This window comes from Triticum urartu, chromosome 3 (genome assembly GCF_003073215.2).
Source record: "Triticum urartu cultivar G1812 chromosome 3, Tu2.1, whole genome shotgun sequence".
NCBI lineage: Eukaryota > Viridiplantae > Streptophyta > Magnoliopsida > Poales > Poaceae > Triticum > Triticum urartu.
The window spans coordinates 37,014,808-37,026,516 of record NC_053024.1 but is presented as its reverse complement, the minus strand read 5'-3'; the positions used below and the strand labels follow the sequence as shown (position 1 = coordinate 37,026,516).

Sequence of the window (11,709 nt, the reverse complement as noted above, 5' to 3'; positions counted from 1 at the left end):
GACGGAAGTGGTGGGACGAAAAAAACCTAGACGCAATCCTACCAACTGCTCCATTAGGAGTAGAGACTAGTAGAATGGCCGTGCGTTGCCACGGGCTTCTGAAATCGTCAAAGATAGAGACACTATAACACGGTCCCAATTACATAATAATTTAAGTCCACTTAACTTTGTAATGTAAAGTGATAACAAAATAGCACATTAACAATGTATACATATAAGGGATGATCCAACTAAAAATCTATTAAAAATTACTGAGATATACTTGATGCACTTAACAAATTTTGATGCTTCTATGTCTCTTTCTCGGTCTTCTTTCATCTGGCAGAAATAAACGTGCTAGTAATATGTACCTTTTCACCCGCCCTATCTCATAGATGATCGTGAGCCAGCTGTAATTCCACAATGACCATAATATATATGTTTTACGATATTATATATTGTTTATATTATTAATTACAAAGTTTATGCAATTGGTCTTACACCATCCTGTAAGAACATACCATCCTTCATAAAGCATTCCAAATCGTCGTTTGATAACAAGGTATCTTCAATGTCCACGAACTTGGTTTTCTTAAGGCAGACATGATTGATTCGATGACTGTAATACCTCTAGGGATACAAACATAGTCTATCGTCATGATACAAAAATGAGCCAAATTTGTATTAAAATGAGACAAATTGGTTGAATACAAAAGGCAATATGATGAAAGAAAGATCGATAATAACATTGAAAAGAATACCTTGTGCGATAACATTTAAATTGGCATACTTTTTTTGGTTTTTATGAGATATCATTGCCTCCACATCATTATGTTGTGAAAAACTCGGTGGATTTTTGGCCCTTTTCAGCGTCGCCCTTCTCCAACATAAACCAAGTATACTTTGTTTCTTCACTCAAAATTGTGTCTTTTGTGTGATATTCTGAATATATGGAATAAGTATAAAAAAGATTTATTTGGATGATCCATGTTTAATTAATATATCTATATCCTTTTTTTACTTTAATATATACTAGTAGAGATTAAGAAAGTTAGACCTGTGATCTTTTATACCTTAGAAAAGTATTGATTTACAAGGAAAGAGCGAAGAGGAAAATAAACCGATGTAAAAGGGATAGGGGGAGGGGACGAAAAAACCAATCAAAAAACTGGACAGAAGTGGTGGGACGAAAAAAAAGCTGGACGCAATCCTACCAACTGCTTCAATAAAAGTTGAGATTAGGAGTAGAGATAAATCACATTTTTTGCCGAAGACAAACAATTTACTCTAAGCCGGTTTACAGAAGATTAGAAAACGTCTTGCTGAGCCTGTCCAACGTTCCATGAAAGCATCCCCAAATATATTTCTTAGCATCAAAATTATTTATGCTTATAGGCATCTTGAGTCGTTTCTACGGAGCTCAACTAACGGGGCAGCAGCAGTTGCTTCTGTCGTTACAGAAGGCTCCGGGCACCGGCGGCGCCCGCACGCCGCCGCAGAACTTCTTGCACCGGTGATCGGTGCAGTGCGGGAAGTAGTTGGAGTAGCACGACGCCGGCACAAAAGAAGCAGCAAGATCATCCATCTGCAAAGCAACTGTGTACTAAATCTTCTGATCTCAGAGACCGTGCAAATCAAATACGTATTACTAACCTCTTTGTGGGCATCGCATGAGGAGAGGAGGAGGGTGGCAGCCATGACCACCACGAGGGCGGCCACGAAGCTGCAGCACAGGGTGCTCGTCTTCTTCATCGCCATGGCGTACAGTACAGTAGAGTAGAGCAAAGACGCTAGTCAGCTACGCTTGCGTACGTGCAGTTCGTCTTCCTTTCTTTGTGTTGTTATTATTGTAGTGACTCAGTTGTGTGTTTATATAGGCCTACTTTCGCTCGATCATGTGCTTGGCTAGCCAGTTATATGTAACGGCATCGCCGGATGTGTCCACCGCAGATACCATAAGCAAGCGTGGCGCCGCCAGGTTGATTGTCCAGAGAATAAGTAGCGTGGCGCCAGAGTTGTGTGCGTGCGTGAAGTAGTGCGGTAGGCGTGAGTGGGCTACAACCAGAAAGAATTTATTCCGAAAAGCATGAACCAGTGAATGAACAAAGAATGCATTCCCTGCTTTCGGCCTTCCCCCATACCTTTAAAGAGTTGTTCTCCCAACCTTGTTTCTATCTCGCGTTCTGGATCCAATCATTGGCCAAGAGATATTTCTACATTAGAAGTATAGATTGATTGATTAATCATTTATTTATTTCACTTCTCAAATATGTTAGTTTGTGTAAGCGTCTCTACCCTCATACAGAGGGCCGCGTGGTATTTATATTGATTGGGAGAGACCCATCTCTCACAGGTTACAACCGAAGAGATATTACATGAGGGATAAAAGAGAATAACAAGAAAAGAATCCTACTCCTATAACGACCACCTTGTCGCACACCTTCCCTTAATCATAACTTAGCTAAGTTAAGATTACGCTTGAACCCTTGAAACTGTCTTGTAGGCAAAGCTTTTGTGAACCCATCTGCAACTTGATCCTTGGAGTGAACAAAGCGAATTTCTAATTCTTTGTTTGCAACTCTTTCTCGAACAAAATGATAGTCAATTTCAATATGTTTTGTTCTTGCATGAAAAACATAATTAGCAGATAAATATGTGGCACCAAGATTATCACACCAGAGACAAGAGGGTTGTGTATGACCTATGCCAAGTTCTCTGAGCATGGATTTGACCCAAATGATTTCTGATGTTGCATTTGCTAAAGCCTTATATTCTGCCTCAGTATTTGACCGTGAGACCGTGGCCTGTTTTCTTGCACACCATGAGATGAGGTTAGTTCCAAAGAAAACAGTAAAACCATCTGTTGAGCGTCTGTCATTTAGGCACCCTGCCTAATCAGAATCAGAGAAAGCACTAACAAGAGTGGATGGTGACTTGTTGAATGTCAGACCAATACTCAAAGTGTCCTTCACATATCTCAATATGCGTTTTGTAGCAGTCCAATGTGCAGTGATAGGCGCATGAAGGAATTGACAAACTTTGTTAACAGCAAAGGAAATATCAGGCCTTGTAAGGGTTAAGTACTGAAGTGCTCCTACCGTGCTTCTGTACTTGGTGCTGTCATCTTGGCTCAAGGGTTCACCTCCTTCAAGAGATAACTTTGATGTACTAGACAATGGTGTGGGTGACGATTTGCACCCTTGCATGCCAACCTTGCTCAGGAGATCAGCTGCATATTTCTCCTGAGAGAGATGAAGACCACCTTCCCTGTTTTTCTTGACCTCAATACCAAGAAAGAAGTGCAAGTCTCCCGAATCCTTGAGAGCAAAGTCTGCATTCAAGTCTTTTAACAAGGCTGTTACTGCTGCACTGAATGAACTTGTAACAATAATATCATCAACATAAATAAGCACAAATATGGATATATGTGACTTATTATAGATAAATAGAGATGTATCAGACTTTGAAGGCACGAAACCAAGTGACTGAAGTTTTGCACTTAGTCGTGAGTACCAAGCTCGAGGGGCTTGTTTCAATCCATAAAGAGACCTGTCAAGCTTGCACACATATGAGGGTTTGTTCTTGTCTTCAAAACCAGGAGGCTAACGCATGTACACTTCCTCTTCCAGAACACCATGACGGAACGCGTTCTGTACATCTAGCTATCTGAGGCTCCATCCTCTGGACACAGCGATAGACAAAACAAGACGGATAGTTGCAGCTTCAACGACATGACTAAATGTGTCCTCATAATCAATACCGTACCTCTGCTTGAAGCCTTTTACAACAAGTCTAGCTTTATAACAATCTATTGTGCCATCTGATTTCTTCTTTATCCTGAATACGCATTTGCAATCAATCAAATTTTTACCTCAGTGCGCAGGAACTAGATGCCATGTTTTGTTTTTCTGCAAGGCTTGAAATTCTTCTTCCATTGCCTTTTTCCAACGTGAATCTCTGCATGCTTCTTGTAACGTACGAGGTTCACCTGTGGAACATGTCAAACCAAATTTAACTTTGTAATTGTGTGTTGAATTACCCCTGATCGAAGGCGTGTGCGTGGTGCATCAGGAATGGATGCAGCTGACGCTGGCGCAGAGGATCCTGTGATCTGCTGCAGCGGATCCGAAGCAGATTCCCCCGCCAGATCTTCTGTGGCAGGCGCTGGTGAAGACGCGGGCGAGGGTGGTGCAGAAGATCCAGGCGGGGCCGCCATCGGATCGGGATTGGATCCCGCGCTCGCCTCTAGTTGGTGTAGGCGCCTGGTGTAGACCCGCGGTTCCACACCGAAACGCTCGGTCAGGTGGTCCGCAAAAGCCGACGCGCGCGCGGGGGAGAGCTGGCCCGCAGCCCGCCACGTGTCATCTCCAGGTTGGCGAGGCGCGTGGCGTAGATGGCTGGCCCGCGGGCGCAGAGTCTGGGGAGGCGCTGCCACCGAGAACCTGGCGCAGCGACAAATCTGACGAGGGCGATCCCGAGGCAGATTCCGGCGAGGGCGATCTAGAGGGGGATTTGGTGGCAGGGTTGTTGCACCATGGGGGACACATAAAATACTGCTCGTTTGACCTGTTTTCTTCACAATTTTGCACCAATTTTTTTTCTATTGCTTCAGCATCTGACCCTGTAGTACCAGAAGACTCAAGTTCAAGGTTAGGAGGGTTAGTCATGTGATCACAATTATCGTCCCCGTGATGCAAAGAGGGCAAATGAGGAGGAAGAAGTAGGATTTCCTTTCGAAGGAGGGCACTGGCATTAGGATGAAGTGTGGCCAAAGGAAAAAACGTCTCATCAAAAACGACATCCCTGGAGATATAGACACGTCCCGTGGGTACGTCAAGACACTTGACGCCCTTGTGCTGGGCACTATAGCCAAGAAACACACATTGTGTGGAACGGAACATAAGTTTTTGATTATTGTAGGGATGGAGATTGGGCCAACTGCACACCCAAAAACATGGAGAGACTTGTAATCTGGTCTAACTTGGAGAAGTCGTTGCATGGGAGTATCATTATTAATGACACGACTAGGAAGCATATTAATGAGATGGACAGCGGTGAGGAACGCTTCGTCCCAAAACTTTAAGGGCATAGATGCATCCGCAAGAAGAGCGAGGCCTACGTCCACAATATGCCTACGCTTGCGTTCAGCGGAGCCATTCTGTTGGTGCGCATGGGGCAAGAAACATGGTGGGAAATGCCAAGTGTCTGAAAAAAACGAGTTTAGTTTCTCGTACTCGCCACCCCAGTCAGACCAGACGACAATTATTTTGCGATCAAACCTGCGTTCAACAAGTGCTTGAAAATTCTTAAATACTTGGAAAACATCAGAATGACGTTTGAGAAGATAGATCCAAGTGAATTTGCTGAAATCATCGATGAAGCTAACATAGTAAGTATGTGTACCAACCGAGGAGGGGGCAGGACCCCATACATCAGAAAAAGAAAAGCTGGAGCGGCTTGGTAGAAAGACTAGTAGAAATATGATATGGCAATTGATGAGACTTTGCCTTTTGACAAGAATCACAAATAGTTTCGATACTACGCTCACCAACACATGGGAGCTTATTATGTCTAAGCACTTGTTGCACGACATAAAAAGATGGATGTCCCAGTCTAGCATGCCACCTGTCCGGGGAGATTTTGATGACACCGAAAACTTGTTTATTGAAGCTCCTGAACTCGGGAAAAAGGGGGTAGAGTCCATGCACGCATCTACCACGATAGAGAATTCTCGGTGTGACCTGATCCTTGATCAAAAAGAAATAGGGATGAAATTCAAGAAGGAACTTTGTTGTCAAGAGCAATGTGATGTACTGAAAGAAGATTTTTGGCAGATTGGGGAACATGCAAGATGTTTTTAAGGTGAATATCACGATGAGGGGTTGCAATAACTGAATGACCAATATGAGCTATCTCCATACCTTCTCCATTTGCATTGTGAACTTGATCTTGCCTGGGGTACTTGTCGTGCATGGTCAGCTTGTCCAGCTCATGAGTGATGTGGTTGGAGGTGCCGGAGTCAGCGTACCAGTTGGTGTCCACACCATAGGACGTGTCCGCGGCGGCTGCAACCTTCTTGCGCTGGGAATTGTTCTCGGCATAACGCCAGTCACAATCCTTCGCAATATGATTATCTTTCTTGCAAATTTGGCACTTGTTAAAGTATTCATCATAACCTTGGAAAGGGCGACGATGGTTGTTGTTGTTGTTGCGGCGCTGGGAGTAGTGGCCGCCGCCACCGCCGCCGCCGTGCTGGAAGTGGCCACCACCATAGCCACCACCATGCGGATAGGGAGCGCCGCCGCCGCCGTTTTGGAAGTGGGCGCCGCCGCTGCCACCTGGACGGCCACGATAGCCCCCATCACCACCACCCTTGGAAGGTTTTTGGGAGGGTTTGGGATGCCCGCGACCTCGACATGCGGCGTTGGCAGAAGATTTGAAGGCGCCGGGACCAGTTCCTTGGAACAGCTCGACGCGCTGATCGAAGTTGGAGATCATGCCAAAGAGCTCATCAGTGGAGACAAGATCAGTTTGCACATCGATAGCAGAGATGATGGGCTGGTATTCCATGTCGAGATCGGCGATTAAGAAGGAGATGAGTTCATCTTCGCCAATGGGGTTTCCTACTGCCGCGAGTTCATCAGGCAGCGCCCGCATCTGCCCAAAATAGGCGGCGACACTGAGGGAACCCGTCTGGGCATTGGAGAGGGCAATACGGTAGTTGTTGATGCGAGACTTGGATTGGGCTGAGAACATGTTTGCCAGGGCAGACCAGATGGCGTGAGAAGTCTTGAGGGAAGCAACTTGCACCAGGACTTCTTTGGAAAGGTTACGGAGCAAGTAGGCCACGCTTTGTTGATCTTGAATGAGCCATGGGGTATGGGCGGGGTTCGGACCAATCTGATCCTTCCCGTCTAATGATTTGGTGGTGATGGTTTTAGGTGGCTCAGGTAGGGTTTCATCAAGGTACCCATATAGCCCTGCTCCCATGATCTGGGAGCGAGCTTGGGCTCGCCAGAGGATGTAGTTGGTACGTGTGAGAGGCTCGGAGATGGTGTTGTTCAGGCCGGTGGAGAGGAGTTGGCTAGAGGAGGCCATGGCGCCGGAGATGGGAGGATGGGAAGGGTGCGGGCGAAAAAATTTGGTGTGGGCGATAGGATGGAGATGATGATCGCTAGATGAGGAAGAGGGAGGCTCTGATTACCATGTTAGTTTGTGTAAGCGTCTCTACCCTCATACAGAGGGCCGCGTGGTGTTTATATTGATTGGAAGAGACCCATCTCTCATAGGTTACAACCGAAGAGATATTACAGGAGGTTTTACAGGAGGGATAAAAGAGAATAACAAGAATCCTACTCCTATAACAACCACCTTGACGCACAAGACAGCCTAGGCATGACACAATTACATGTTTAACAAAATACAGTCGATATATATATATATATATATATATATATATATATATATATATATATATATATATATAGTTAAGTAGTTGGCTACTGGTGGTGTTAAAAAAAGTGGTTGGCTACTGAAAGCATGCTCATGAAAGAACTTATTAGTTGCGATTACTTAGTAGTATATATATAACTATTATCAAGGGAAAGTTGCCAATGGCTCGGGATACGCCCGTCGAGCAGTGTGTTACGGCCTCTTCATTGCCATGGCCGAAACAACCTGCGGACTGGGCTGCGCTGTCTGTGGACGAAGCGTTCTCACCTTCTGATGGATCGGCGGCAGCGGGGATGATACTGCGCAGGCAGGATGGGAGCGTGATATTCGCTGTCTACCGTTGCATCTTCAACTGCAACGATGTTCTAGAGGCGGAACTACATGCAATAATGTAGGGTATGACACTAACTATTCAGCATTGTACCCTACCTATCATCGTTCAGTCTGATTTCGTGGAGGCACTGGCGGCCATGAAGGGGGAAAGTCTAACCAGATCGGCATATGGCCATCTGGTAGCAGAGATTCGGCATCACATGATGGAGCGGGAGTTTATTCCATCAAAAATTAAACAGGACCAAAATAGGGTAGCACATCGTTTGGCATGGTATAGCCGTACGGAGAGCACTACTGATGTATGACTTGGTAGAGGTCCAAGATGTATTGAGGAGTTGGTGCCTCTCGATTGTAACCCTATTTATATGGAATAAAACTCTCTTATCATCACAAAAAAAACTATTTTCACAGGAAAGTGTCTCTGAGAGCTAAGAAAAATAACATTACAGTTTTGGAAACTATCCTTACTGATAATCTGGAGGACCTATACTTCTAACTAATCCGTACTGTAAAACTTTGTCCTCTTGTGGCTCTAGTGTAGATCCTTCTTACATCATGTCACTTGTGCATCACTTGGTGCCCCAGAGATGAATGATACTCCTTGCCGACCTTTCGTGATCAAGAGATTAGTGATGCTCTTCACGGTATAATGGAATGCATACATTGGTGACATGATGCAATGAAGTGCATTTATTCTTAGCTATTTAATTAACTCGAAGTGTATTAATGGAGTGCATAAACTGGTGATAGAGTGTATGCATTCCATTAATACCGTGAAAGAATGACCCGGTTAATTAGCTACAGGCTTCTTTTTTGTGTCAACATCCTGGAATATGATGTGTGTGCCTGTGCTAAAGTATTATGTACTCTTTCTGTAAACAAATCTAAGACGTTTTAGAGTACGTATCAACGGACAACAATTGCCACGCGGGGGCTCACACAAGCTGATCATCTCTCACCATATTTATTTCTACTTTTGGCTGATGTGCTCCCCCTCTTGTTCAATTATGCAATCACCAAGGGAGTACTCCAAGAGATTAAGGTTTGCATTTTGTAGATGATTTTTTTCCGTTTCTTTAGTGTGATCAATCCTTGGTTATTGGGCGAATTTGAGAACATTTTTTAAAAAAAATTGTAAACATTTTTTACATTGCGTACATTTAAATATTCATGAATATTTTAAAATTCAGAACATTTTTAAAATTTACAAAAAATATAAAATATAAAAATATAAGTTCAAGAATGTCTTTTAAAATATATGAACTTTTGAATTTTGTAATATTTTTAGATTTTCATAACATTTTTCAAATTTAAAGTCATTTTTCTAAATTTGGGGAATACTTTAGCAGCCAGAACAGAGCTAGGGGAAAAGTCTGGTCTTTTTTGTCCTATGGAGGAGGCTCAATCAATTTTAATACGTTAAGGCTAGGGCAGCCGAAAGGGCGCTTGAAACAGAACAAATGACAACGAATGATCTTCCCTCAATTGTGTACCAGGGTAAATAAAAAGATGACATCACTAAGAGCGATGAGGTGACGTGGATAGGTTTCATGTCAAGAGAATTAGTTAGTGGGGATGACCTATTTAGGTATTATAGATATGAATATTATTAAATTTGTGAATCTTTATTTAAATTCATCATTTTTTAATATTTTGGAAAATTTCTTCACAATCATTTTTTAATGTCTTGAAATATTTTTAAAAATTTATATTTTTAAAATTCCTGCAGTATCCAGTTTTTTAGGGGAAAACCAACATGTGTCAGCATACTACTTTTTTTAGCGTCATTGGTACACTGATGTACAGTAAGTCAACCATATGACCCGGACGACACGAGTCCTGAGGTAGTGCGCAGGTGAGGGTGTGCGCAGGTAGTCCTGAGGTAATGCTACACGCCAATCAAGAGGTCCCTAACTTCGTGTTTCCTGTTTGTCACTCTCTATGACAAATTGAGTAAACTCGCTTAGAGAGCGACAGATTTTTGAAAGATTTTAGAATGTTTCGTTTCTGTTTGCCTGTTTAGTTTTTTTCTTTGAATGTTTTTTGGGTTTCCAATTATTGTTTTTCATTTTACTTTGCTTTTCTTTTTTTGAAAATGTTTGCAAAAATATATTTTTTACAAATTTTTAAAATGTGCATTTTTTATACAACAATGTTAGTTGTTTTTTTTGAAAATACATATTTTTCGAAATAATTACAAATTTTGTAAAATATTCTCAAATAAATAAATATCCATATTTTTTGGAAAACAAAAATAAAAACTAGAGTTAAGCTAGTAAAACATACATAAAAATAGATGCATCCTATACAAAACATCAATATTTTGACACGGTTAGCGTCAAATAGCAGCTCTCCACTGACTCCCATTACGAGCAGTCATGATAGTAAATATAGATAGTACTAGTAGTTTCGTATAGGATTCAAACATAAGTGATTAATTAGTACTAGTATATAGATAGTAGTAGTTTCTCAAAAAAATGTGGATAGTAAATATTTTGTGTAAGGATAAATACATAGCTACTGCATGCATGCCCATGGAAGAATGTATTAATTGTGATTAATTAGTACTCCCTCCTTCCATCTATATAGGGCTTAATACGTTTTTCAAGACTGCCTTTCACTATTGACAAAGTTAATAGTACATGAGATGTATAATGTGAAAATTATATCATTGGAAGCTCTTTTCACATACGAATTTAACTGTATGCTTTGTGTAAGTTGCATGTCATATGTTATTGCTCTAACATTTGGCCCTATATAGATGGAAGGACTATATATCTTTGTCGAGCATTTGATTCAAACACAAGAAATTTTATCTAGAAAAACGTGGGCCTGTCCCATTTCTCAAAACAAAATTAAGCCCGTCTCATGGGCTGCCCTCTCCAAAGAAAACATCACACTATATGGAATCACCAGTGACCCGGCCCAACTAGCATGGCAGTAAGCGTAGTTGAGGTTTTTGCGATTTAACTAGATTAAGAAAATTCTACTAAAAATAGACTAAGAAAATAAAAAGGTTCTACTAAAAATATAATTTATAAATCATATTTGATAATAAGTGTATATATCATAGTAGTATAGTCTCTATTTTTTATACTGTTTTAAAATAAAAATGTGCCACCATATTTGAAAAATGTTCATACCTGCTAAAAATGTTCTCCTGTGTAAATTAAATTTCCATGTAACTTAATATGATTGAATGGGAAATTAGCTTAAAACTCCTGGTCATGGTTCATACTATATGGTGAAATATGCACATTTGTCGATTTGAAATCACATGTGTCAAAAAATTCACTCGCTTTATTAAATTGTTTGCCAGATAAATAAATAAAATACAATACATACACAAATGGAAAATACTTCATACGAAAAATGATTAAGACAATGTTTCACAATCAATCAAAAATTTACATACTTACCTAATAAAATATTCAAGTGTTTATAATTAAATGTTCATGCAACTTCTGAAAAAAAATCGACGAGAGAATTTGTTTTAGAATGGTTCTTTTTAGTATTTCATCTCAAATTGATTCCTTTTTAGTTTTCAAACTAATTATTCAAACTTGCTAGGAAAATATAAACTAAATTTGTATGGCTTTCATTGGACCAGATGGACATGCCGCTACACCAGATCCATCCCCAACCGATGCAACGCACCCGAGAGCCTCACCACCACTGTTGTGGCACCGCGGGCTTGTGTCGGTCTCCATCATCCAGAACTACACATGCAAACCTCACGCAAATGCACGATCTCCGTTTTGCCACCGAGGAGGCACTATCAAGGATGTAAGCACTGTTGCCCACCCATATATAGTCGTGTATCTACTAGACCTGGGATTAGGTGGCCAGATCTGGCAACGTATGGCCACCACCTACTACAAGGAGCTCAGAGGCGGAACCAGGATTTCTCAAAGGCTAAGGCTAAACCTAACTGACTATCACAAA

The 11,709-nt window shown here is 41.6% G+C and overlaps 1 protein-coding gene and 1 pseudogene across 1 annotated transcript; both read right to left on the bottom strand.

Moving 5' to 3' along the window:
• Window positions 1–220: 220 nt before the first annotated feature.
• LOC125542599 lies at window positions 221–1,924 on the bottom strand. Its single transcript, XM_048705686.1, has 2 exons — window positions 1,633–1,924; window positions 221–1,564 (listed from the first exon to the last, which is right to left on the bottom strand). The coding sequence occupies exons 1-2, from the start codon at window positions 1,735–1,737 to the stop codon at window positions 1,400–1,402; spliced, it is 270 nt and encodes an 89-aa protein (XP_048561643.1). The 5' UTR covers window positions 1,738–1,924; the 3' UTR covers window positions 221–1,399.
• A 4,534-nt stretch (window positions 1,925–6,458) lies between these two features.
• LOC125549699 lies at window positions 6,459–6,597 on the bottom strand (annotated as a pseudogene).
• Between the last annotated feature and the right edge of the window lie 5,112 nt (window positions 6,598–11,709).

What these genes read in the sequence shown, in the direction of transcription:
- LOC125542599 (XM_048705686.1), bottom strand. Translation starts at nt 1,737, where the DNA reads ATGGCGATGAAGAAGACGAGCACCCTGTGCTGCAGCTTCGTGGCCGCC. An exon ending in CATGCGATGCCCACAAAGAG is followed by an intron (nt 1,565 to 1,632) that starts GTTAGTAATACG and finishes GTTGCTTTGCAG; the next exon opens with ATGGATGATCTTGCTGCTTC.